Source organism: Vipera berus, assembly GCF_964194415.1.
Source record: "Vipera berus genome assembly, chromosome: 2".
In the NCBI taxonomy this organism is placed as follows: Eukaryota; Metazoa; Chordata; class Lepidosauria; order Squamata; family Viperidae; genus Vipera; species Vipera berus.
In genome coordinates, this window is record NC_138203.1 from 165,567,524 (window position 1) to 165,595,071 (window position 27,548).

The following is a 27,548-nucleotide window of genomic DNA, read 5'->3' on the forward strand; positions in this document are numbered from 1 at the left end:
AAGCAAAGTCAATGGGGAAGCCAGATTCACTTAACAACAGAGTTACTAACTTAACAACTGCAGTGATAAGTAAATCACTGCCGTTGTTAAGTTAGTAACACTGTAACAATTGTGGCAAGAAAGGTTGTAAAATGGGGCAAAATTCACTTAACAACTGTCTCGCTTAGCAACAGAAATTGTGGGCTCAATTGTGGTCATAAGTCAAGGACGACCTGTATACCATTCTAATCCCCATTACCCTGTCTTAAGTAATAGCTATCTTAATATCATGAATCCCTTATTATTAATTCATAACTTGTTTTAAAAAAAATTAGTGAATGTGGAAAACTTTGAAGAACATACAAGTAATCCTCGACTTACGACCACAAATGATCCCAAAATTTCTGTTGCTAAATGAGACATTTGTTAAGTGAGTTTTTCCTCATTTCGTGACCCTTCTTCCCACAATTGTTAAGTGAATCGCCACTTGATAAGTTAGTAACATGATTGTTAAGTGAATTTGGCTTCCCCACTGATTTTGCTTGCAAAAGCTGATAACAAGACCTTGGAACACAGCAATGGTCATAAGTAGGACTCAGTTACCAAGCATCTGAATTTCGATCACATGATCATGGGCATTCTACTAAAGTCGTAAGTGTGAAAAATGGCCATAAGTCACTTTTTTCAATGCCACTGTAACTTTGAACAATCACTAAATGTATTGTTGTAAGTCGAGGACTGTGTAATTTCTTTTCTGGAGAAACACAGTTTTTAAAAATGTATTTGTTTTTACTCTACAGTTATTCCATGGAATTTAAGGCAATATTCTTGGCTCACTAGATCATCAACTAAGCCAGACCTGTTTCACTTCAGAATGGTTGGTTTTATTTGCTTTATTTTCACTTTATGTCCTAATCAGAAAAGATTGATTCTAGCCAAATACTCACTCTGCAGGCCAAAACACTGAGAGTTCGTTCATGCACATTCATTATGGGATAGTTCTTGCCCTTATAGAGATTCACTTCCTGTAATTAAATTATAGCAATTAGCATCAGGTACCACATTCATCTCCCCAGTACGTGAAAATGATTAAGTAGTCTCCCAACCAAGCCACTACAGAACTGATACTCACTTGGTCAAAGTGCAGCCCAACAATTATATAAGGACGCTTTGCTATTTGGTGTGCTCTCTCCAGAAAATCCACATGACCCACATCTAATATATTCATTAAGAAAGCAAACCTCGGTCACCGAATGAAGCTAATGAGTCATAGATAGGTTTTTGTCCTTTTCACAAGCCCTCTTATTTCTTTTCCTAGTAGCTCACAATAGTTGTAGACTACAAGTCTTACAACAACTAGTCAAGGCTCATGCTCAGAAAAAGTTCTGAAATTGATTACAGGAACTATTGGCAAGTGCTTGTTGTACTGCGACCTTTAGCATCTACATCCTAGTGTTTTTTTTAAAGCTATGCTTATATTTAAAATTAATGGCCATTCATCCAGCATGCTCTAAAGCTTGATTGGTAAGACACAAAATAGTGGCTGAGTAAAATAACTATTACAAAATAGTTAAGTCAGAGAGAGAGAGCCAGATTTATACTGGGGGGTGGGCGGGCAGGGGAGATGTGGCAAATTCAGATTAAGAGGATATTATTTGGGATGAGGACATAATACAGCTTGAAAAAAGAGCATTCCATTTTCTTAAAGTAAACTGCTATATATGTATCACCTTTTTTCACATTACTTTCCTAGATTAAAATAAAATCCCTCATCACACAAGGTTTTTACAGAGATAGTGAACATGCTTGTATTACAATTCTTTTGAAGTTTGGACAAACCACTAAGAATTCTTAGCTAAAAGTACACTTTACTATTAGATAAAGTTACATTAGCCTAAGTTCCTAACTGGAAGAACTTGATTTAGCATTTCTAAGTCAAAACAACCTGAACAACTGATTAAGATGTGAAGTATAAGCAGTTCCAAAAACAGGTATCAGGACTTCCTAATTTGCTGCAAGAAACTCTTAATTTCATTCTTCCCCAAAGAAAACAAATCTAGGATACGAAAGAGATCAAAGGCGCCAGCCACATAGATTATGGTATCTCCAGGTTGCGGCTCCTTGCCAGATGCAAACTGGATGATCTTCTGAGATGTTTGCAGAAACTGAGAAACTCCAGTCCAGGGACTGTGACCTTTAGGGCACTGGAGAAAAAAAGAACAACTTTAATATTTTTGCAGCTATTGGAATTAGTTCTCTTCCAACATAATGAATGGAATTTGAATTAAATAGTAGCGTTAAAAAATTAATTCTAATAAATCGACATATACTGTATATCGGCCAACACTGATAAAGGCCAAGTAATTGCTACAAAATGTTAACAGAGCAGTCCAAGTAGATACATAAATGTAGATAGAGGTCATAATCACAAAGAACTGACACCAGTTGAAGCAGGGGTGTCAAACTGCCGGCCCCCGGGCTGGACGCATCATCCGGAAGCCATGCCCACCTCATTGCCGGCAATGGCAAAATTGTCCCAATACATGACGTCGTGAGTTTGACATGTCTGAGTTAAAGGAATATAAATACTCTTTACAGCAAGATTACGATAAACCTGAAATCATGATATTTTTTATTATCACCAAAAAATAAATATAGTCAATATGACAGTTTTTCCCTACATTTCTACTTTTATTTCAAATTCCATTGTCCATTTTTATGCTTTGCAGTTGAAACTATGAATTCAAACTGGACAAGCACTTATCACTATGGGAATATCATTTATTTTTGACACAAAGAGATCAATATGTATTGCTGCATTGATACTTTAACCCTATAGAAGATGTAAAAAGGAGTTAGCTGCTAATCTCTCTACTTCTGTACCATGATTATCCTCTTCAAGCATGACAATAACATTATTCAGTACTGGGAGAAGGGAGAGAATTTCATAGAATCAGAATTATGCTTATTGACGGAAATATTGTGCAAAAGGACTGATCACAAGGGTGCATTCCAGAGAGGTAAGAGGCAACTTAGCCCAAATATTATGTGAGAGAGAAAGAGAGGGAAGACATCCCCTTCCTAATAGTTCACAGAGCATATTTAAATGCAGATAGTGGATTGCTCAGTCTGGCAAGATTTTGTTTACAAAGACGAAACAATAAAAGAACTCAGCTTGGGAGAATCCCCATGTCTCTGATTCTGCATTTTGTTTTGTTATTTTAATATTTATTATTTTATAGCCTAAATTTTAGAAGATTTTAGACACCCATCTATACTTCTCTCTTCTTTTGTTCTAACTTATATATTTAACATATGTATAAGTGCTAGAAACTGTTCAGAATGGAAAGGAAGATTAGCTCCTCCAGGTGGCATTCTTTGGGACTGCTTCTACAACTCAGTAGAATGATTTCATGTACTGTATGCATATTACAACTCTAATGCCAAACTTATTTGTTTTGTAAATAAGTTGTTGTATTAGAACTTATTTGCTGTAGGACATATAAAGCTGTACAATTCTTCAAGGCATAGTAGTAATTTATCTAGACCCGTGCCAATCGGGCTTCAGGCCGGGCTACAGCACGGAGACGGCATTGGTCGCTCTGATGAATGATCTCTGGAGGGCCCGGGACAGGGGCCATTCCTCTGTCCTAGTCTTATTAGACCTTTCGGCGGCTTTCGATACCATCGACCATGGTATCTTGCTACGGCGCCTCAGGGGATTGGGAGTGGGAGGCACGGTTCTGCGGTGGTTCTCCTCCTTTCTCCTGGGACGCTCGCAGTCGGTGTTGGCAGGAGGACAGAGATCGACTCCGAGGCCTCTCGTTTGTGGAGTCCCTCAGGGGTCGGTCCTCTCGCCTCTCCTGTTCAACATCTACATGAAACCGCTAGGTGAGATCATTCGTGGTTTTGGAGTAGGGTACCATCAGTATGCTGATGACACCCAGCTTTTCATCTCAACTCCAAACAACATCAGTGATACCCTCGACGTGATGTCCCGTTGCCTGGAAGCGGTTTGGGAATGGATGGGGAGGAACAGGCTTCAACTTAACCCGGACAAGACTGAATGGCTGTACATACCGGCATGCCAGGATACTCAGAACATTCCATCCCTTAACATCGGGGGTGAGTTATTACCCCCTGTTGATAGGGCCCGCAACCTGGGTGTCCTCCTAGACTCACAGCTATCCTTGGAAGATCACATAGGAGCTGTGACCAAGGGGGCCTTCACTCGGGTTCGACTGGTGCGCCAACTACGACCTTATCTGGACCTGGATGCCTTACGTACAGTCACCCATGCACTTGTGACCTCTCGCCTTGACTATTGTAACGCTCTCTACATGGGGCTGCCCTTGAGAGCCACTCGGAAGCTTCAGCTGGTGCAGAGTGCAGCTGCACGAACACTTTTGGGGGCCTCCCGATACTCCCATATCACACCTCTCCTCCGTGAGCTGCACTGGCTTCCGGTTGCCTTCCGAGTAAAATTCAAGGTGCTAACAATGACATATAAAGCCCTACATGGCATGGGTCCGGATTACCTACGGGAGCACCTTCTGCCAACGTCAACACCCCTCCGTCCTGTGCGCTCCCACAGAGAGGGCCTCCTCAGGGTGCCACCGCTCAAAGAATGCCGGCTGGTGGCCCCCAGGGGGAGGGCATTCTCAGTGGGTGCGCCAACCCTCTGGAACTGCTTGCCTACCGAAATCCGGATGGCCCCCGACCTTCGCACCTTCCGGCGCGACTTAAAAACTTACCTGTTCCAGCAGTCCGGCCTGGCCTGATAGCTCTTAATAGGGGTTTCATTTATTTTTACTATTGTTTTTTACTATTGTTTAACTGTATACCTACCTTGCTCTGTACACCGCCCCGAGTCCCTCGGGAGAAGGGCGGTATAAAAAAACAAATAAATAAATAAAATAAAATAAATAAAAATAAATTTCTTACATACTGTAGCAGGTCTGCATCATAAAGAAGCAGCCAAGTATAAAAGTGTTTTCAAGTATATCCAGATGTCCTATATAGATATATTCAGTGCTTTTTTTGTAAAAGAAAAAGGTGCTGGAAATCACACGTCACACAACCCGCCTTGCCTACCCTACAAGGTTCCATCCAAAAAAAGTGCCGGAACTCCGTTCTGAGTGTTCAATGAGAAAAAAAGCCCTGGATATATTAAATAATAAATAATAATAATAAGTTGGAAGGGACCTTGGAGGTCATCTAGTCCAACCCCCTGCTAAGGCAGGAAACCCCATACCATCCTTCCGACGCGATCTAAAAACATATCTATTTAAGCAATCCGGTCTGGTCTGACGGGTTTAATTTTAATTGTGGTTTTAACTTACCTTCTACATTTGGGCAGTAGGGCTTAATTTATTCTCAATTTTCTGTATTTGTGCATTTTGACATTTATGTCACTGTTCACCGCCCTGAGTCCTTAGGGAGAAGGGAGAAGGGCGGTATACAAATCAAATAAATAAATAAATAAATAAATTTCAGACAAATGGCTGGAGCATTCACCACTTCTGTAGGCAGGTTGTTCCACTGGTTAGTTGTTCTAACTCTCAGGAAGTTTCTCCTTACTTCTAGGTTGCTTCTCTCCTTGACTAGTTTCCATCCGTTGCTTCTTGTCCTGCTTTCAGGTGCTTTGGAGAATAGCTTGACTCCCTCTTCTTTGTGGCAGCCCCTGAGATATTGGAACACTGCTATCATGTAACCCCTCACCCTTCTCTTCATTAAACTAGACATACCCAATTCCAGCAACCGTTCCCTATATGTTTTAGCCTCCAGTCCCCAAATCATCTTTGTTGCTCTTCTCTGTACTCTTTCTAGTCTCAGTATTCCAGGTGTGGCCTTACCAAGGCATTGTAAAGTGGTATTAGTACTTCACGTGATCTTGATTCTATTCCTCTGTTAATGCAGCCTAGTACTGTGTTGGCTTTTCTGGCAGCTGCAGCACACTGCTGGCTCATATTTAAGTGATTGTCCACTAGGGCTCCGAGATCTCTCTCACAGTTAATACTACTGAGCAAGGTACCACCTATACTATACCTGTGCATTTGATTTTTCCTGCCTAAATGTAGAACCTTACTTTTTTCACCATTGAATTTCATTTTGTTAGATAGTGCCCAGTGTTCGAGTCTGTCCAGATCCTTCTGTATCTTAAGCCTATCTTCTGGAGTATTGGCTATTCCTGCCAGCTTGGTGTCGTCTGCAAATTTGATGAGTTCCCCATCTATCCCATCCAAATTGTTGATGAAGATGTTGAAGAGCACTGGGCCCAGAACAGAGCCCTGGGGCATATTATTTCTTGAGACCTTTGCAAAGCTTGAAACTAGCTATAATGACCTCCAAACAAACTCCTTGATTACAAAACTATTCTAAAATTTTTTATGAGCCTCTAAATCAGACATGTCAAACACAAGGCCCGGGGGCCGGATGCGGCCCGCAAAGTGGTTTCATGCGGCCCGCGACGCCATCCTGGAAACAGTGAGGGAACGGCCCCCACTGCCTTGGCTCTGGCCCAGAGACCCTCCTTCCTCCAGAGACCCCCAGATCTGTCCCACTCCTGCCCAGGTCCCCATAGGCACCCTCGATGCAAACGATGTAGAGCTGGCCACGCCCACCCAGTAGGCCGTACGCACTCTAGCCACGCCCACCCAGTAGGCCACGCCCACCCAGGCCATACCCACCTGGCCCCCTGAGGGCAACCGCAATGCTGATGCGGCCCTCAATGAAATTGAGTTTGACACCCCTAAATAAAAGTGGAAAATAAAGTGATTTTTGTTTGATTCAGATATTTCTGCAAATATATTTCCACATACTGATACCATAAAAATATTTCCATAGATTAGCATCTGCAGAAGAGCAAAGGACAAAACAAGTGTTGCATCACTGCTGTGCAAATTCCACTTTTTTCAGATTGAACCTTTTTTGCATGAAAGAGAGGAGAGAAGAAGAAATCACAAAATACAATGACTTGCAAATAGAAGTAGAATGACTGTGGCAAAAGAAAGTAAAGATAGTACCATCAACACCTTTAGAATTGTTCCTTGAGTGCAATCCTAAATCATCTGGAGCACTATTTGAACACCATCATCATTCACAAAATCACCATCAGTCAACTGCAAAAAACAGCTTTTCTTGGAACACCTTACATCCTGCGATGATACCCTCAACACCACCAAACAAATAACATCTGCAGTTTCCAGAACCTTGGGAAGGAATTAACAGGTGGGTAAAAATGCCAAATCCAGTCTAAACATCTGGCCGACTGTGCAATCAACCATAATAATAATAATCAGACAATCTCTGATGTCAGTTTTACAGTATAAAAAATGGGGAAATAGAAGTAGTTTAAATGAATAAATCATCAATTTCAGATAACTCCAATCTTTCACATTTGGAATAGTTCCGCTGGAATATTATATTTGATTACGCATAAACTACATAGAGTGCAGGACATTTGTGATGTGCCTCTGGTGCCAATTCTTACCTTTCCTAGGTTATCTGCATGCTTCCGATAATCTGTATCTTCAGCCTAAAAGAGAAAAGAAACATATTAATGGTAAAGAAATTTCAACAAATGAAAAGAACATATGGAACTCTAAATTAGTACAGAAGGCCTGCCATTCCTCAACTTTGCTCACTTTTTCCTGCTTGAGATCAGTGCTGATTCTTGGTGACTACCTGGACAAGTCCATGAAGTTTTCTTGGCAGCATTTTTTTAGATGTGTGTTGCCACTGCCTTCTTTCTGAAGGCTGAGAGAGAAAGACACCCAGCTGGTTTCTGTATTTGAGGCAGGACTAGAACTTAGTTACCCAGGATCTACACTAAACCAGTTCTCATTAAACATTTTATACCCATGTAAAGAAAATTGCTCAACTGAAAAAGGTACAGTTATGCAAAGCTTTAAAAACATGCTTTGTTCTAACACACCTTGAGCTTTACGAGACAATGTGTCCTTTGTCCCCATGCCTAAAAGAAAGCAAAACTGCCATGTTACTTTTATCCATATTACTCCAAGCCCTCTTAGGGCTACTAGAACTGCCAAATGAAGCCTGAGGAGACACAGAGTGCCTCAGCAAAGTGAATTATGTTGCCTCCGTGCTTCAATGAGGTGAAATGTGTTGACCTCATAGCATGAAGTGTCTGGCTGTGTAAAGGACAGATGCCTTACATACTTCTAGAAACTAGCTCAGCAATAGCTCAGAAGCACAGTATGGCCTTCCAGCTTCAGCCAGAGACACACAAACTAAATATATTCTTAGCCCAGTTGCCCATTTAGTACATTCCCATAACTATTTTATAAATGTACATAAATGCCCCTGACCTAAATTAAATCTTGATCCCTTTGCCAAGTAAGGCAACCTGACCTCCTCTTTCCAAATCCCACCCTTATCTGATGACCCACATACGTAATAACCTTTCGTTGGTTAAGTTATTTTCTTTCCTTCTTGGCAGCACATCTGAGGTGCATCGTATCCACTTTAAATAGCACTTCCTTAAACATATACTTTTACTTAGTTTAGGCGTCTGCTGCCTGCAAGGCTGTATCAAACAGCAATAATCCTGGAATCACATTAAAGAATAATCAGAGAGCTTACAAATTTCCCCAAGATTGATTTGAGAAACTCAAAAGTATTACTGCCCTCTGCTCCAAAAGCATTCTTACATCAGTGGTTCAAAGTACTGAAGGAAGCAGAGCATCGTGGAACTTGCTAAGCTATTTTTCACTTACAATGTTGCTGTGATGGGCCTTGGTCATAAGCAGCATCCGGCCAACCAGATCTGTAGTGGACACTCCCTGGGTGCGTTTACATTCCCTGCAACAAGACAAGATTCAGATAAGATGGGAATTTTGCCATCCCCTCTTCACAGTGTTAGCGAAGTCTTCCCTCTAAATCTTTTTGATTGTCTGAGAGTATCTTGGCATACCCTTTTCTTTACTTTTTAAAAAAATGCTTTGAGTTTTTAACAAGAAAATAACCCTTCTTTCATTCCTAATTGTGGGATTAATGATACAGAACACTAAACCACTATTTCCCACGTTTCCTTCCTCAACTCTTTCTGGGGATACTAATAAGTTCCATGGCTTTTGGATTAAAGGGATCTGCAATCTTCACTTATTCATCTGATACATTCATAGCTGAATAAGAGCTAAGGACAAAACCAGATCAATAAAATATTAATCTAATATAACATTCAAAACTTTTAGAGGAGAAGCAAGCTAGGGATGGAAAAAAATTAACAGAGCATTTCAGGACCTCTGAGCAGAATAACATAAATAGGTCTTTACCTATATCTCCCAGCTTTCTTCACTTCCTCATAAGTATCCTTGCCATCTGCAGTAAGTGTGATGTCATCTATTTAAAAAAAAACACTGCTGATAAATTGGAGGAGCTGCTTAGGTAGTCTAATCAGCAAATTCCTGCAGTAAGCATTTGACTTATAGTAAACAGGTATGCAAGCTGTTTTCTCTAATAACGAAGAAAGATTTTTGCTAGTTATCTTTCTCAGTCTTGAAGATAATCATTACAATCAGGCAATGCTGTAGGAAGACTGCACAACCAGACTTGCAGAATTGAAGCAGTACTGATCTCCATTTTCTGTTCTCAAAAACAAGACACATTTTACTGTTAATCAGTCCGTACTTGTATAGCTTTACTACGTTATAGCAGTTGCACAACTGATAGAAAGTAGTACAGAAAATGAGGATGAAGAATATTAGCAAAGATAGCAAAATAAATTTACCATTTATTTTAACCAGTAAAGCAGACTTCTAGTAGGTAGGTAGGTAGGTACATAGCAAGAGAGAGATGAGAGTGCATCAAGCTCCAGTACTCACCCCCATGTACACAGAAGTCACAGTTGTATTTATCCAGAGTTTCCAATGTTGTGACATAAGGAGCTCCTTGAACAATTTCATCTACCCACTTGATGGCCTTCACTATTTTGTATCTTTCTTCTTGAGTAAAGACAGGGGGGCCTTTATGTTTGGATATTTCATCTATGGTTCAGTATAAAAAAGGGAGAGAAAAAGAGGTGATTATCAGGCCTGTGTATATATCCCATGCCTCTGTTAATTTCCCAAAAACTCTTACAGAAGGAAAAAGATTTTAAAAAAAACTGTGTAGCCTTTAAATATTCAATATTGAGCTTCAATTAAGGCTCACATTTAGCTTGCCCCAGGAAGCAATCTCTGACTCTACAATACTACAAGATAGTAAAGACTTTGTAGCTGGATTGTTCTTCTCCTGATTAGACAGGATACTTCTAATTGCCAATTGCTGGAAAGAGTGCCATGACACCTTATTTATAATAATTTAGTTTATTTTTTTTAAAAAAATACTATTTTATGAGGCACATATATATTCATGCTGGTTTAATTATATTGCTCATTCAGAAAGAAGCTTGAGTAGGCTACAGAATCAATTTTCTTGACAATGAATATGAATATTTCAAGTACAGAACTTAAATATTGATTATTCTGGGAAAAATAACTTACTAATAGCTTACTATTAGTAGGGCTCGCAACTTGGGAGTCCTCCTAGATTCACAGCTCTCTTTAGAAGATCACATAGTAGCTGTGACTAGGGGGGCCTTCGCCCAGGTTCGCCTGGTGCGCCAGTTGTGGCCCTATGTAGACCGGGATGCCCTACGGTCACTCATGCGCTCGTGACCTCTCGTTTAGACTACTGCAACGCTCTCTACATGGGGCTGCCCTTGAGGACCACTCAGAGGCTCCAACTGGTACAGAATGCAGCCGCGAGAGTTGTGTTGGGATTCTCCCGATACTCCCATGTTACACTTCTGCTCCGTGAGCTGCATTGGTTACCAGTTGTCTTCCGGGTAAGATTCAAGGTTCTGGTAATGGTTTTCAAGGCCCTACATGGCATGGGTCCAGAGTACCTTAGGGATCACTTGCTGCCGGCGTCAACTTCCCTCCGCCCTGTGGGGGGAGGGGGCCTCCTCAGGGTGCCACCGGTCAGAGAATGTCACCTGGTGGCCCCCAGGGGGAGGTCCTTCTCTGTGGGCGCGCCGGAATTGTGGAACCGTTTGCCAGTTGAGCTCCGGATGGCGCCCGACCTTCGCTCCTTCTGGCGCGATCTGAAGACTTATTTGTTCGAACAAGCCGGCCTGGCCTGATGGGGGATGGGGTTTGGATTTTATTGTTGTTTTAAATGTATTTTAATCTATTGTTAACTTGGGCATCTTGTTTAATTCCTTTTTAATTTTTGTATTTTTTATTTTTATATGTTTGCCCTGTTCACCGCCCTGAGTCCTTCGGGAGAAGGGCGGTATACAAATAAAATAAATTATTTATTTATTTATTTATTTATTTATTTATTTATTTATTTATTTATTTATTTATTTATTAGAAATACCATCCAAAAATGCAAAATATTTCAAACACGTTCTGAATGCCAATGTATATGTCAGACTGTCAATCCATATTTCAATAAGGTGTCACGGTTTTCTGACATAGAGATGCAGAAATATCCCAGCCTTTTCTTATATTCTGGGGATACAAATTCTGAATTCTTTTAAAACACAAAGAAAGAACTGGAGGCGGGAAAAAGTTATAGACCAAGACGGGAAGCTGGGATTCTGTCTAACTCCTCAAGCAGCCTCAGAATTAACTTACTGAAGTACTTAGGAAGCAAGGAAGTCCATTCAAGAACAACTAATGACAGAGGGACAAAGTTGTCAATGGTTTTCTTATTTATAGTTATCAGATTTAAAGTAGATAACATAATTAATGGTATTGAAAAATGTAAGACAGAAATTAAAAGGGAATTGTGTATAAATGATGAATATCATCATTTAGCTAAAATGTATAAACTTTTAATGAAATTTGCAACAGAAGACTCTCAAAGAACTTAGGATAAAATTTGGTTATAATATACAGATCTAATAGTGGGGAAATATGTGGTCTAAAGCAGCGGCCACCAACGTTTGAGCACCAGGGACCGGTTCCATGGGGAGAGGTTTTTCTGCGGACCAGAGGGGGTGTGGTTTTGTGTGCTGCCTGCATCCGGTGGATGAGGCTTCACTTGTTTGCGTGGCCTAGTTACTGGCATGCTGTGGACCGGTGCTGGTTGACTGACCGGGAGTTGGGGGACCCCTGGTTTAAAGGACTGAAATTTACATTGTGTTACAATTTAAGAAACTGTATTAAATGATGTATTGTTGGTATATCGCACCAGAAAAAATATTCAGAATGTACAAACATTCTTCAAATTTATGCTGGAAATGTGAACAATTTGTTTTTATCATGCTTAATGGACGTGCAAAAAAGCTAGAAAACCTTGGGCTCAAATATATATAGCGATTCAAAGGATTTTAAAGACTAAATTTTTCCTCCCTGACTGATGGAAAAGAGCCATGGAACACTGTTTTGCAGTGAGTTTATTGTATGCACAAAGACTGAAAGCTCTGGCAATACCTGTAAATGGAGGAAATAATTGATGAAGACGACAGAACTTGTTGAAAGGGCTAAGTTGACTTGTTTGATTACAGAAAAGACAATATTTATATTTATTGGTGCCTGGAAATCCCTTATGGACTTTTTGCCAAAAGAAAAAGAAAAAAAAACCCCTATGATTTAGGCTTTTATTATTAGCTAGGATAGATTATAGACGGAAGAGAGTTAAGATGTAACTTTAGTGTCCTGGTTTTTAATTTTACTTTGTACAAGTTTGTTAATTATGTGTACTGAAGCCTTCATGAATATCCTCAGTTTGTGCATGAGACAATAATTTTAGAATCTTTTCTGATTGTTAATGATTAATTTGCAGCTTCCAGCAGCATGCTTGTAATTGTAGTAAAATGCTTGTTTGTAAATCCTATGATCTGCTGGGAGTATTAGAATTCTTATGTAAATGTTCTTTTTAATAAGACTGCTATTTTTCCATAATGTGAACAGCTTTATAACTGATCTCTTCATTACTAAACTCTGGTGTTTTGGGACATTTAAATTTGAATAGCTTGTTATAGCTATTATAACATATCTTTCCTTTCTTTAATAAAGTTTGATTTTGTTTATATTTTATAAGATTGGTCCATCTCCTAAGGGTGAGAGAGATCAAGGGGTGAATTTTCTTGTCACACGTCTTTAAGCTACATGGAAAGGAAATGCAATACTCAAATTATTCAATTTTTTTGTATTTAAGAATTATTCATGTTTCATGAACATGAAAGAGAGCACATGCTGTCAGAGCCCTATGTCACACACTGAGATGAGGGGGTGAATGCTAGTGAGGTGCCTCCGGAAAGTAGGCTGTGGCACTGGGAATTACCAAGTTTCCACCTGAAAGCTAAACATAGGGCCAGGATATGAAGACCTATACAGCTTCAAGAAAAGAAGTGTTGAGATCTCCAGTATCTGTCTTACAGGGTCAGCTGTTGTGCTATCTATTATTTAAGTTTAATAATATTAAGAATGAACAGGGGTGTCAAACTCAATTTCATTGAGGGCCGCATCAGCATTGCAGTTGCCCTCAGGGGGCCAGGTGGGTATGGCCAGGGTGAGCGTGGCCTACTGGGTGGGCGTGGCTAGAGTGCGTATGGCCTACTGGGTGGGCGTGGCCAGCTCTACATCGTTCGCATCAAGGGTGCCTATGGGAGCCTGGGCAGGAGTGGGAGAGATCTGAGGGTCTCTGGCAGAAGGAGAGTCTCTGGGCCAGGGCCAAGGCAGTGGGGGCCGTTCCCTCACTGTTTCCAGGATGGCTTCGCGGGCCACATGAAACCACTTCACGGGCCGGATCCGGCCCCTGGGCCTTGTGTTTGACATGTCTGAACTAGAGGGTTACTAAGAACTAAGGTTCCTAGGGTATTAAATTAAATAATTACAAGAGAGATGAATCACACTAAAGCAAAATCAATCCAATATGTAACCATGTTGTTCTAGGATATAATGTAGTTTGTTTTGATTTTGTTCAGTGTATTGGGTATGCACTACAATGCTCCATAATTTGAAAAGTATAGTTGATGGCAATCTTTTGCAGGTTCACAGAACACCCCAAAAAACATGCCACTAAAATTTGGTGGCACGTTGAAGACAATCAGTAATGTGATTTTCTACATTGGAAAATAGTTTTTAACATATCAGTTTCACTTAAAAAATGCCAAACTGCCAAAAAATTTTAAAAACAAAAAGGATTGAAAATTACTAACCCTAACCCTCTGATGATGCCACCATGTCAGTATCAAGGTCCATGACCCTCAGCAGCTGCAAAGAAAAATGAAAAGGAAAGCATGGCTCTTGGATCCAAACAGGATGACTATTCCTGCTTCAAATTAGTACAATGTGTGAACCCAATCAACTCAATAAACAGTAGTCAAAATTCATAGCTTAACTAGATATATGAATCCAGCCATCTCCCACAATAGGAATTGGTTTGGAGCATTACTGAGTATGCTTAAGTTTAAGTTTAACTTTATTGAATTTATATACTGAGTATGTTGGTTTAAATACATTTAAGGTAGGGAAAATATATCTCTCCCGCCACCCCATCATCTTTTTAATGCACCTTTGTTCTTTTTTCTCTTTCCTCTTAAAATGGGATCTCTGTGTCCTTGTCATCCTTCAGCTGGGAGTTAATGAAGGCTTTTTTTTTTTAATTTTAGCTGTAGCCAGTTTTTCCGCTTTTCCTACCTGATTTTAAATAATATAATTGGGCATACTTCAGTAACACATTGGGATGAAAAGAATGGACTGAACGTGGAAGCTATTATTTGGTCTTCTTACAATTCTGTTCCAGCTATTGTATTATATGAGTTTGCTATTGATTTTATTTTTTCCAGTTCATAAGGTGATTAAAAATATTTGGGTTCTGCTGGGGAAAAAATAAAGTCTGATTCCAATTATTATTATCCCTATTTAAAAATTCTGGGAAAAGATTTTTTTGGGTGTGTGTGTGTGTGTGTGTGTGTAAGAGCTTGGGCTGAGAATAAGATTACTAGCAAGCAAGTAAACGATTAAAAAAACCCTTGAAGTTTTACAAAAGAAATGTATTATTTATTATCTAGCATATGATAAAAACATGACAAATTACAAAAGGAATGTAACTTACCTAATACGGCCAAAAAACAATGCAGGTAGATCTTGGTTAGTGATGGCAATTGGGACCCGAATTACCATTAAATGATGCAGTAAAGCATGAAGTGTCACATGACTACACTGCTTAGTGATGGCAATTCCAGCATTCCCATAATTATTCTCATAATTAAGTGAATCACTATAGGTCATTAAGTGAGGATGTTGTGTGGTGACTATCTGCAACCTCCTGCTGCTTCCCCACTGATTTTGCTTGTCAAAAGCTGGCAAAGAAGACTGTAGATGGGGACCACGAGGCTGTAGGATGCTGCAATATTGTAATTGTGAGCCAGGTGCCAAGCACCCAGACCTCAATCATTTGACTGCAAGGACACTGCACTGGTCAAAGCTCCAAGGACCAGTAAGCAGTGGTGGGATTCAGCCGGTTCGCACCACTTCGGCAGAACCAGTAGCTGCCCAGGCCCAGAATGGATTTCTGGAAGCGGCATCTACACAGAGAACCGGTTGTTCATATATTTAAATTCCACCACTGCTAGTAAGTACTACTCATTCAAGCCATCTCAAATCTGAATGGTCATTGAACAGGTGGTTAAGTGAAGAGCAGCTGTATACACAAACACTTTTGGTTTCATTGTTTGACCCTGATGCCTCAGCAGATTCTAAAATTCCAATATATATTGGAAAAAAGCATTTATAGAGATTTAATCAACAATTTATTATTAGCAAATGTTAATAAAAATGCATTTGGATAACATGCAAGAAATATGGCAGAGAGTTGCAATAGTTTTAAATATGTTATACACAATTTAAAAATTAATTTAATTCTGCAAAAATAATATGTCAGGCTTATTGGACTCCCCAAAAGTTGCTAAAAAAGCTTAGCTGTTATCCATTTTATACTAGAGATGCAATACCTTTGAAGTTATTTTAATACATACATTGTATTCATGTCCGCTATATGTAGTCCTCAACTTACAACCATCATGTCCACTGTTAAACAAGGAAGTTGTAAAGTGAGTTTTGTCCCATTTTATGACCTTCTTTGACACAGTTGTTAAGTAAATCACAGCAGTGTTAAGTGAATCCAGCTTCTCCATTGATTTTGCTTGTCAGAAGATGGCTGGGAAGGTTACAAATGATGGTCCCAGGAAATTGCAACTTTCATAAATACATGCCAGTTGCCAAACACCTGAAATTTGATAATGTGATCATGGGGATGCTACAACGGTCATAAGTGTGAAAAATGGAAATAAGTCATTTTTTTTAGGGCCGTTGTAATTTCAAATTTAAGGTGCTGGTACTTACCTTTAAAGCCCTACATGGCCTAGGCCCGGGATATTTGCAGGACCGTCTGCTGCCGGGGACGACTTCCCATCGCCCAGTGCGCTCACACAGAGAGGGCCTCCTCAGGGTGCCGTTGGCTAGACAATGTCGGCTGGCGACCCCCAGGGGGAGGGCCTTCTCTGTGGGAGCGCACTGGGCGATGGGAAGTCGTCCCCGGCAGCAGACGGTCCTGCAAATATCCCGGGCCTAGGCCATGTAGGGCTTTAGTGTCATCTGTAAATTTGATGAATTCCCCTTATATTCCCTCATCTAAGTCATTAATAAAGATATTGAAGAGTACTGGGACTAAGACGGAGCCTTGTGGTACCCCCACTGCTTACTTCTCTCCATGTGGATGTAGTGCCATTGAGGACTTCTTGCCGAGTACGGTTTGTCAGCCAGCTACAGATCCATCTGATGGTGGTGTTGTCTATCCCGCCTTTTTTAACTTATTAAGCAGCAGGTTGTGGTCTACTTTGTCAAATGCCTTACTGAAATCTAAGTGTACTATGTCCACAGCGTTTCACTGGTCTACTAATTTAGTCACTTTATCAAATAATGAAATAAGATTGGTTTGGCATGATCTATTTTTAACAAACCCTTATTGGCTACTAGTTACAACTTTGTTTGCTTCTTGTTGTTTGCAGATCTGTTTTTTCATTATCTTTTCCAGGATCTTCCCAGGTATTGATGTTAGACTGTTTAATCTGTAGTTTTCTAGGTCTGTTTTTTCCCCCCTTTCTTGAAGATGGGAACCACATCAGCCCTTTTCCAATCCTCAGGTACTTCCCCGGTGCTCCAGAATTTTTGAAAGATATGGTGCAATGGTTCTGAGATAACATCTGCCAGCTCCTTCAGAACTCTGGGATGTAATCTGTCAGACCCGGTGATTTATATTCATCAAGGTCGGATAGGTGTTCTCTTACCATTTTCTTGCTTACTTTAATTTTTGTTTCTAGTTTGTCTTTTGCAGTAGTTTTTTTTTGATATGTTGGTCTATAATTTCTTCTTGTGTGAAGACTGATGCAAAGAATGAGTTAAGCAGTTCTGCTTTCTCCCTACTGCCTGTTACTTCCTTGTCATCTTCCCCCTTTAGTGGACCTACAGTTTCCTTGACTTTTTTCTTATTATTAATATGTTGAAACTTTTTTTATTGTCCTTGATTTCTGTTGCAAGTCTTCATTCATTCTGAGCCTTTCTTTCCTGACTTCATCTTTGCATGGCTGTCTGCTGATAATCAGCCTTAGTTATGTGTCCCTCTTTCCATTTTTTGTACTTGTCCTTTTTGTCTTTCAGAGAGAGCTTTGTGCAGAGAGAAAGAGAGCTTTGTGCAACCATGCTGGTTTCTTCCTGAATTTCTTGTTTTTCTTTTTCAGTGGTATTGTGCTGGACTGAGCTTTTAGGATCATATTTTTCAGTTTCCCACACTTCTTGCGTTGTTTTCCCCTTTAGGATTTTCATCTATGGAATCTTTCCTAGGTTCTCTCTGAGTTTGTTAAAATTAGCTCTTTTGAAGTTTAAGCCTCTGGTTGGATTGTTTTCTATTGCTTGTGTTTGCATTATATTGAATTTCAGCATTACATGGTCACTTTCACCCAAGGTGCCGGCAACTTCAACTCCCTCTATCACTTCTTCTTGATTAGTAAGGATTAGGTCTAGTATAGCTTTACTTCTAATTCCCTCCTCCACCTTTTGGATGATAAAGTTGGCAGCTAAGAATCTGTTTGATCTTTCACTCACTGCAGAGTTTGTCTCCCAGTTGATATCTGGATAGTTGAAGTCTCCCATTACTATTGTGGTATGCTTCCTACATACATTTGTTAACTGGTTGGGAGAGTTCATGTATTTCTTCTGGTTGGTTGGTTGGCCTGTAATATGTCAAACTCAGCCCTTGAACTAGTTTTGTTTCAACAGAGACAAGATCAGATCAGATGATTCTATATGGTCTATGCTTACCTTTAAATTTTACTGATTTGCATCAACGCATTATTAAGACTCTTGAGTAGAAAAGAAGTAGAACCTCAAAATTTTGGAGTTCTTTTCACTCTGCTTTTAACATTTGATTTCTTCTATATATTTCTTCTTTTGCTTTTTTTAATCTCCTTTTTTCACCCACTTAGTTCATTAGTCTTTTTCTTTCATTTATGAAGGATTTCCTATAATAGTGTTATACAGAATTATAGTTTATATGTAAGGAGGAGGGGATCAATTTATTTTCCAAAGCATCAGCGGGCAGGACAAGTAACAATGGATGGAAACTAATCAAGGAGAGAAGCAACCTAGAATTAAGGAAAAGCTTCCTAACAGTGAGAACAATTAACCAATGGAACAGCTTGCCTTCAGAAGTTGTAGCTGCTCCATCACTGGAGGTTTTTAAGAAGAGACTGGACAGTCACTTGTCTGAAATGGTATAGGGTCTCCTGCTTGAGCAGGGTGTTGGACTAGATGACCTCGAAGGTACCTTCCAGCCCTATTCTGATTGGTTATCACATGCTATCAATTGTAAAGTCCTTATAAGTTCTAATAAAAAAGTAAAGAAAACAAATATTAAGAACATGAAAGAACAACTCTGGCAGACCAAGGATTGCACATGATCTTTGACTGATCTACCATAACCAATTTCTGAAAAGTGGACAAAAAATAGAAAAAAATAATATGACAATTTTAAAAATTAATTTAAACTAAACTGGTTATTATGATTAGTCTTGGTGTGTTTAATATTTTTTATTTCCACCATATTAAAAATATAATCCATCTCAAAATTTTGGAGAGATCTTTGGGGATGTACCCAAGATTTTATGAAGACTGCAGGTTTTACACCATCAACTTATCTCAAACTGAAGTTTGACCATGCCACTTGAATTCTTGTAATATAGGCCAAAATCTAAATAAAGCCCCAGAATTGATAGAGTCTTGTAGATCACAGATGACAGTTTGAGGTTAGATTAATAAATATGTTGGTTGAAGGGATTTTTTTTTCTTCCTAGCATTTTCCCACAAGTGCAGAGTCTGTTTTCCCCCCCTTTTCTTTTTTTAAAAAGACAGGACAGGATATGACCAACCAGCTTGCCTCCTAAGCCTCGTATCATGGGCTAAAAGAGAGTGAATGACTGACTCAAAGTCACCCCACCTGATTTCTATGCCTGGTGCCTTACCCACTAGACCAGGGGTAGGCAACCTCGGCTCTTTTATGACTCATGGACTTCAACTCCCAGAATTCCTGAGTCAGCTATGCTGACTCAGGAATTCGAAGTAATAATAATAATAATAAGTTGGAAGGGACCTTGGAGGTCATCTAGTCCAACCCCCTGCTAAGGCAGGAAACCCTATACCATTTCAGACAAATGGCTGTCCAGTCTCTTCTTAAAAACTTCCAGTGTTGGAGCATTCACCACTTCTGGAGGCAGGTTGTTCCACTGGTTAGTTGTTCTAACTGTCAGGAAGTTTCTCCTTAGTTCTAGGTTGCTTCTCTCCTTGACTAGTTTCCATCCGTTGCTTCTTGTCCTGCTTTCAGGTGCTTTGGAGAATAGCTTGACTCCCTCTTCTTTGTGGCAGCCCCTGAGATATTGGAACACTGCTATCATGTCACCCCTCACCCTTCTCTTCATTAAACTACACATACCCAATTCCAGCAACCGTTCCCTATATGTTTTGGCCTCCAGCCCCCTTATCATCTTTGTTGCTCTTCTCTGTACTCTTTCTAGAATCTCGACATCTTTTTTACATCGTGGTGACCAAAACTGGATGCAGTATTCCAGGTGTGGCCTTACCAAAGCATTGTAAAGTGGTATTAGTACTTCACTTGATCTTGATTCTATCCCTCTGTTAATGCAGCCTAGCACTGTGTTGGCTTTTTTGGCAGCTGCAGCACACTGCTGGCTCATATTTAAGTGATTGTCTACTAGGACTCCGAGATCCCTCTCACAGTTACTACTATTGAGCAAGGTCCCACCTATACTATACCTGTGCATTTGATTTTTCCTGCCTAAATGTAGAACCTTACTTTTTTCACCATTGAATTTCATTTTGTTAGTGCCGTGTTCGAGTCTGTCCAGATCCTTCTGTATCTTAAGCCTATCTTCTGGAGTATTGGCTATTCCTGCCAGCTTGGTGTCGTCTGCAAATTTGATGAGTTCCCCATCTATCCCCTCATCCAAGTCATTAATGAAGATATTGAAGAGCACTGGGCCCAGAACAGAGCCCTGGGGCACCCCACTACACACTTCCTTCCATGTAGATGCAGTTCCATTGAGGACCACACACTGAGTATGGCCTGTCAGCCAGCTACGAATCCATCTGGTGGTGATGCTGTCTAACCCACATTTTTCTATCTTATCAAGTAGTAGGTTGTGATCTACTTTATCAAATGCCTTACTGAAGTTCAAGTAAATTATATCTACAGCATTCCTCTGGTCCACTAGTTTTGTCACTTGGTCAAAGAATGTAATAAGATTTGTCTGGCATGATCTGTTTTTGACAAACCCATGTTGACTTTTAGTGATGACTTTGTTTGCATCAAGGTGTTCGCTGATTTGTTGTTTGATTATCTTTTCCAGAATCTTCCCAGGTATTGAGGTCAGGCTGATAGGTCTGTAGTTTCCTGGATCTATTTTTTCCCCTTTTTTGAATATGGGAACTACATCAGCTCTCTTCCAGTCCTCTGGTAGTTCCCCAGTGCTCCAGGATCTATGAAAAATATAGTTCAGTGGTTCTGAGATCACGTCTGCCAGTTCCTTGAGAACTTTTGGATGTAATCCATCTGGTCCTGGTGATTTGAACTCGTCTAGGCTGGACAGGTGTTCACTTACCATTTTTTTGCCTATCTTAACTTGCGTTTCTATTCTGTTTTTTATGGCACTGGTTTTGGTAGGTTGGACTGTTTTTTCCCTTTGTGTAAAGACAGATGCAAAAAAGAGTTAAATAGTTCTGCTTTCTCCCTATTGCTTGTCACCTTCCTGCCACTTTCCCCCACTAATAGACCAATCATTTCCTTAACTTTTTTCTTGTTTTTTATATGTCGAAAGAAGCATTTTTTTTGTTATTTTTGACTTTTGTCGCAAGCCTTAGTTCATTTTGAGCCTTAGCTTTCCTCACTTCATCTTTGCAGGCACGGGCTATTTGCTGATATTCTGACTTAGTTATGTGCCCCTTTTTCCAATTCTTATACTTGTCCTTTTTATCTTTCAATTTATCAGAGAGTTCTTTATGCAGCCATGCTGGTTTCTTTTGAGAGCTGTTATTTTTCTTCTTTGTTGGTATTGTACTAGACTGGGCCTTTATTATCTCACTTTTCAAAATTTCCCAAGCTTCTTGAGTTGTTTTCCCCTTTAGGATTCTCATCCATGGAATTCTTCCCATGGTCTCTCTAAGTTTATTGAAATTAGCTCCTTTAAAGTCCAAGACTCTTGTTTGGCTGTGTTCTATTGCTTGTGCCTCCAGAATGTTGAATTCCAATATTGCATGATCACTTCCCCCCAAGGTTCCTGTGGCTTCGACACCTTCTATCATTTCATCTCTGTTTGTGAGAATTAAATCCAATATGGCTAATCCCCTAGTTCCCTTCTCTACTTTTTGAGAGAGAAAGTTGTCTGCTAGGTTTGACAGGAATCTGTTTGATATTCCACTTGGTGCAGAGTTTGTCTCCCAGTTGATATCAGGGTAATTAAAGTCCCCCATTACTATTGTGATGTGCTTCTTACATACCTTAGTTAGCTGACTAGCAAAAAGTTCATCTATTTCCTCTGCTTGGTTGGGCGGCCTATAGTATACACCTATGGCAATGTCATTTTCCCCCCTTTTATATTGACCCAAATGCATTCAAGTTTACAGTTTTCGTCATTGTTGTGCTCTATTTCTGTAGAGATAAAGTTATTTCTTATATATAGAGCAACTCCACCTCCTCTTTTGTTTAGTCTGTTTCTTTTAAATAGTTTAAATCCCTCTAGCTGTGTGTTCCATTTGTAGGTTTCGTCCCACCATGTTTCTGTAATGGCAACAATATCATATCTGCCCTCATGTACCTGAATTTCTAGTTCACCCTGCTTACTGTTCATACTCTGTGCATTAGTGTATAGACATTTGAGTCCTTTATGACTGACCCTGTGTTCACTTGCTGCATAACTTGTGTGGTGCCTGGCTTCCCCTATTTTCTTAGATTGCCGGGGACAGTGATGTTCTGTATCAATTATCTCACTATCCCCATTATTTAGTTTAAATGTTCCTCTAAAAAAGCTGTGATTTTATTGCCAAGTAACTCAGTCCCTTTCTTGGATGGATGCAGACCATCTCTTTTATACATTTTTTCATTGGACCAGCTACAGACATTGTGACTAATATAACCAAAGCCTTCTCCTTTACACCACTCCTTTAGCCACATATTAAATTCTGCTATACGCTGGCCTTTTCCATTTTGCTCCTTATACACTGGTAAAACCTCTGAAAAAGTAAGCCTACAGCCTATTCTGCTAAGTTCCTGCCCCAAGCTCTGGAAATCATTCTGCACAGAGAGTACATCTTTTTGGGACAGATCATTAGTGCCAAGATGTACAGTAGCCTCCACATCACAGTCCTTGCTGGCATTCTTGATTATTTTAGAAATACGCTTCTTGTCCCTACTGGCAGTAGCACCTGGAAGACACCTGACCTCTTTCAAAACCTCTGTGTCCTTTCCTAAATTTACATCCCTTATAATTGAATCACCAACCAGAAGGTGGCTTCTCTTTTTGCATGCCTTTCTGTTCTTGCACGACTGGTGTGTAATACCAGATTCACACTTCTCCCTGTCGAAAACAAGTTTTTCATCTTGGACCACGATCCCCTGCTTATTTGAGTTATTATCACAGATACCTTTACCTGTCTCCTTAATGTCCCTATTAAGGTCAGAAAGGGCACTGTATCTGTTGTGCAGGGACACAGCAAAAGCTTTGTGTTTATGTTTCACAGAGTTGAAGTCCATGAGTCATAAAAGAGCCGAGGTTGCCTACCCCTGGTCTAGAGTCCAAACTGCCTGAAGTGAATATAAGAGCCAGTTAGGCCTAAAGGGTAGGGCACCAGGCTAGAAGCCAAGAGATTGTACGTTCTAGTACCACCTTAGTCATGAAATTTGTCTGGATGACTTTGGCCCAGACCTCTCTCTCAGCTCAAGTCACTTCAAAAGGTTGTTATTGTGGGGAAAATAGGAGGAGGAAGGAGTATTGTGCATGTCCACCACCTTGAGTTATTTATAAAAACAATAAAACTGGAATAAACAAACAAATCATAATTTTAGAAAGCATAGTAATGCAGTTTTCGTACCATCTGTGTGGACTCCCACAATCAGATAATCTCCCATTGCACGAGCTTGTCGCAACTGGTTGGAGTGTCCATAATGTACCATGTCATAGCTACAAAGAAACAAACAAAAGAAAAAGTTACAAAGGAACTTCTATAAAGGCATGTTAATGCTTGTTTTCATAAGATTCCATCATTAGCATACATAGAACATCGCAGTCCCACCAAACAAAGAATTTACTCAGCTGTACCATCAATATTGCTTTTTAGTGGTGCCTACAGAATTGGAAGCTTTTAGTATCTGCCCCTTTTGTACAGTATCAAGAAGAGTGGAGCTTGCATTGCAATAGTGAAGCTCTTTCATCATTCCCTTCTTTTGTTCCTTTACTTCACATGACTACTCACAAGCAGCAAATTGTAAATATGTTTCCAATTATGTTACTGGACATTTATCCATTATTACTGTTTTTTCCCTGTTATTTTCATTCCTCTGCACTTCAAATTTTGACTTCAGGTATCCATAACATCAATTATTATTATTATTATTATTATTATTATTATTATTATTATTATTATTATTATTATTATTATTATTATTATTATTATTTCTAGACTTCTAATAAATGGAAAGTATGTATATTATCAATAAATTTAGATACACTTTTACAGTATTCCCAAAGAGCCACAAGCAAAAATCTGAATATATTTAGAATTTGAAAATATTTTTCTGACGGGAAAGGAAAATTAAAAGTGTGATAAATGCAAAAATTCTCATTATCTCTGCTGCATCAGTAATATATTGAACTGAAGCATTAGAGGCATTAGAGAGGGGGTGTTTGTCTTCTTATTCCAGGATAAAAGATTAGTAAAGAAAGAGTAGAGTGAATGGGGAATGGCCAATCATCTTTTTAGCTATCAGGAACTCTGAGAAAATAAAATAAAAAAAAAACTCAAAATACTTCATATTTTGTATTCACAAAGTACTTAATATATTAAATGTATTTCTTTGAGAAGAACTTTTCAAACTCAATACACATTGGACTCATTCCTTGTACTGGTAATTGTATGTTCATAACATTCTGGCAATTCTACCTTGATTTAACTTTAAAAGTGCAGGAGATAAAAGATGCTGTGTGTACGAGTGTGTGTGTGTGTGTGTACATGTGTAGGTGGAATCTCTCTCTGCCACAACTGGATCCTGCTCTCACTCTCCTTTCCTAACCACAAAAAGGATCAATTCAACCAACAAACCCTGGAAAGCAAGGGGGTTTGGCCAGAGTACAGGAGCTTTTGAGAAAGAGAAGAGAAAGTGTGTAGGAAGTGATTGAAGGGAAATAAGAGATTCTGTTATGTATTAAGCTTTATTGCAACACCTAAAGCTGTGTATAAGAATCACCACCAGGAGGCGTTGAACTGTAACTGTTTTGGCGGGAAGCATTTCGGCGGGAAACAGAGGTTCAAACTGATTGGTTGGTTGAGTATCTGGCCAGGTGCTGGCCAGGTATATATAAGAGTGCAGGTAGCCCCTATTCCCCAGTACAGTTCCTTCCACCTAATAAAGAGCTGCTATGCTGTACTCATCGTCTCGGCGTCCTTCCTGCTCTCCAGAACCCACTACACAACAGATTCACTCATGGGCAACTAGCTAAGGATTGCTGAGGAGAGCCCTATCCTGGGAAGAGGTGCCCATATTCTGATTAATTTTGGCAGACAGAGTCCTCACAGGCCATTTGCCTGAAAACTGTAAGATGGCAGACCACAGGTTGGAAGGTATCTCCACTGTTGGGGGTGGTGTAGTACCACAGGGCGGTGCAAGTACTGCAGATTGCGAGGAACCCAAGAGAAAGCCTTGAAGTCTTATTGCAGACAGTGGGAAAAAGCATGGGAGGCTCAAGATCAAGGATCCCACCGAGGTCTCCTTTAGGGAGGCGAATGGATGCCTGGAGCCAGGACTACGTAATTGCCTGTCCAGGCAGGAATGAGTAAGAGGCACATGCAGAAGTTATATAGGAAATGGATTCTTCTCAGGGATGAAGCAGGACATTTTTTTTTTGCTAAATAAAGGTACTTAAAAGAAAAGAACATTGGTGGCTTTTTTTCTCCTGTCTGTCTTCTATGTAACCATGTGATATGTTAAGATTTTTGCCCTCTCTAATTTGAGATTTACAGTGGGAATGACCAGGATATGAAAATCTAAGAGTTCTGTTTCCCTTTGTTCTCTTTCCCTTGTCTTTGTGTATGTATGCGTGTCAAGTCTTTGTGTGCTAGCTAAATATAACTGTTAAATGTCTCTAATTCAAAGAGAATTTAAAATTGTGAGAAAATAATGTTAAAATAAGCAAAGCAAAGAAAAATACCTTCACTTTAGTCTGCCTGACCAGCAAATGAGGGTGAAGAGAACTGTGTTTCCTTTTTTTCCTCCTTCCCTCTGTATGGTTTTAAGAATAGCCCAAAGTTATCAGGAGAGAATCTTTTAGATTAATTTGCAGGAAATGTTTCACTCTTGCATTTATTGTATGTTTTTAAATGGGTTTCATCTGTCTACTTAACATCTGCAATCTTAACCTTAATGTCTTTTCAAACCCTGTCAGCAAGCTATCCACCCCCCACCCACCCCATTCCACATCTCCATTTCTTATCCTCTGTTCTCCATTCCTCATGTGTGACCAGCAATGCCCCTTCTGGGAGAGTCACTCACAAAGTGGGGAAGGGGCCCTGTTCTCTTATCTTTCAGCCCTGCACAGATGATTCCCACAATCTTTGGAAGCAGAGCACACTGACCCAGACACTGCCTCCAGAGGAGACCCTCCATTCATTTGAGTCAGAGAATCGGTTTTGGATCCAGCCATCCACTAGAAAGTCACCATGCAAGCAGAGTGGAACAGATCTTCCCAGGTCCTACATCACCCAGATGCCAGTGAAAGCTGCAGAGTAAAGAAGGACTCCTGGATCCATTGGCCCCCACATAAAGCCTCAGAAGAGAACTGGAAAGACTATGGGAGAGGGCAGAAACTCATTGTAAGGTTTTCTTTCTTGCCCCCTTTATGTTGTAATAAGCCAGTTGAATGGATTTATGGAGGGATGGTATTTGGGAATGGTTGGCATAGCAAGTACTGAACACCTTGGACTTCTGCCTGGTGGGAAGGAAATTTGTCCAAGATGTTTGTATTACCTGTTTTGTATTAGTAGCTGCACAAACACACACACACACACACACACACCATTCATAATCACACTGAGGTTATCCCCATGTAAGGTTCCCCAGGCTGGTTCTTGCTCTGTGGCACTTAGGCCTTTGAATGCATACCTTCCTGCAAATTCCATGGGAGGGGGAAACCATGCCCCACAGGAGATTTACAATTCTATGCTCTTACTGAGGAGGTAGCAGGAAAGAGATCTCCAAACCCAAGATCTGAATATGTTGCACTGGTGGACTCATAGTGTGAGTCCTAGGGATCACTATGTGCAATTTAAGAAATATTAATAGCCTGGCTTGCACACTGGCTAACCTCAACTTGACATCACAAACTTGGATGCACTAAACCACAGGTCTGCAACCCGCGGCTCCGGAGCCGCATGCGGCTCTATCAGCCGACTCCTGCGGCTCCCAGTCCTCTGCCATGTGCAGTCCAAAAAAAAAAAAAGTGGGACTAAAAAAGTTCAACCAATCAATTCAAATATGCAGGGTAGGTGCATATCTCGCCTTGGCTCCACTCTTCAGTCAAACCCTGTTCTGCGCATGCGCGCATGTACGCACATGCGCACACATTTTTTGCGGCTCCCAGTTTTTCCTTTTGTGAGGGAACCGGTTCCGAGTGGCTCTTTCACTGTTTCAGGTTGCTGACCCCTGCACTAAACTAAGAGCTAAGGCAGGAAACAACCCTTGGAAATGGGCAGCCAGTAATTATTTACTAAGGC

General features: G+C 40.1%; 1 protein-coding gene across 3 annotated transcripts in view; it reads right to left on the reverse strand.

Annotated features, from left to right (window-relative positions):
- Positions 1-27,548, reverse strand: part of PCYT2 (phosphate cytidylyltransferase 2, ethanolamine) — a 44,380-nt gene that overhangs the window by 10,951 nt on the left and 5,881 nt on the right. For all 3 annotated transcript variants that reach the window (XR_014025383.1, XM_081319709.1, XM_081319710.1), the window contains exons 2-9: positions 23,655-23,743; positions 9,825-9,986; positions 9,276-9,342; positions 8,718-8,802; positions 7,472-7,516; positions 2,045-2,183; positions 1,112-1,194; positions 927-1,004 (exon numbers count right to left, since the gene is read on the reverse strand). Coding sequence is in view for 2 of the 3 variants with exons in the window: in XM_081319709.1 (XP_081175835.1) it covers positions 927-1,004; positions 1,112-1,194; positions 2,045-2,183; positions 7,472-7,516; positions 8,718-8,802; positions 9,276-9,342; positions 9,825-9,986; positions 23,655-23,743 (748 nt within the window). In the remaining variant the exon portion in view is untranslated. The remainder of the gene's footprint in view (positions 1-926; positions 1,005-1,111; positions 1,195-2,044; positions 2,184-7,471; positions 7,517-8,717; positions 8,803-9,275; positions 9,343-9,824; positions 9,987-23,654; positions 23,744-27,548) is intronic.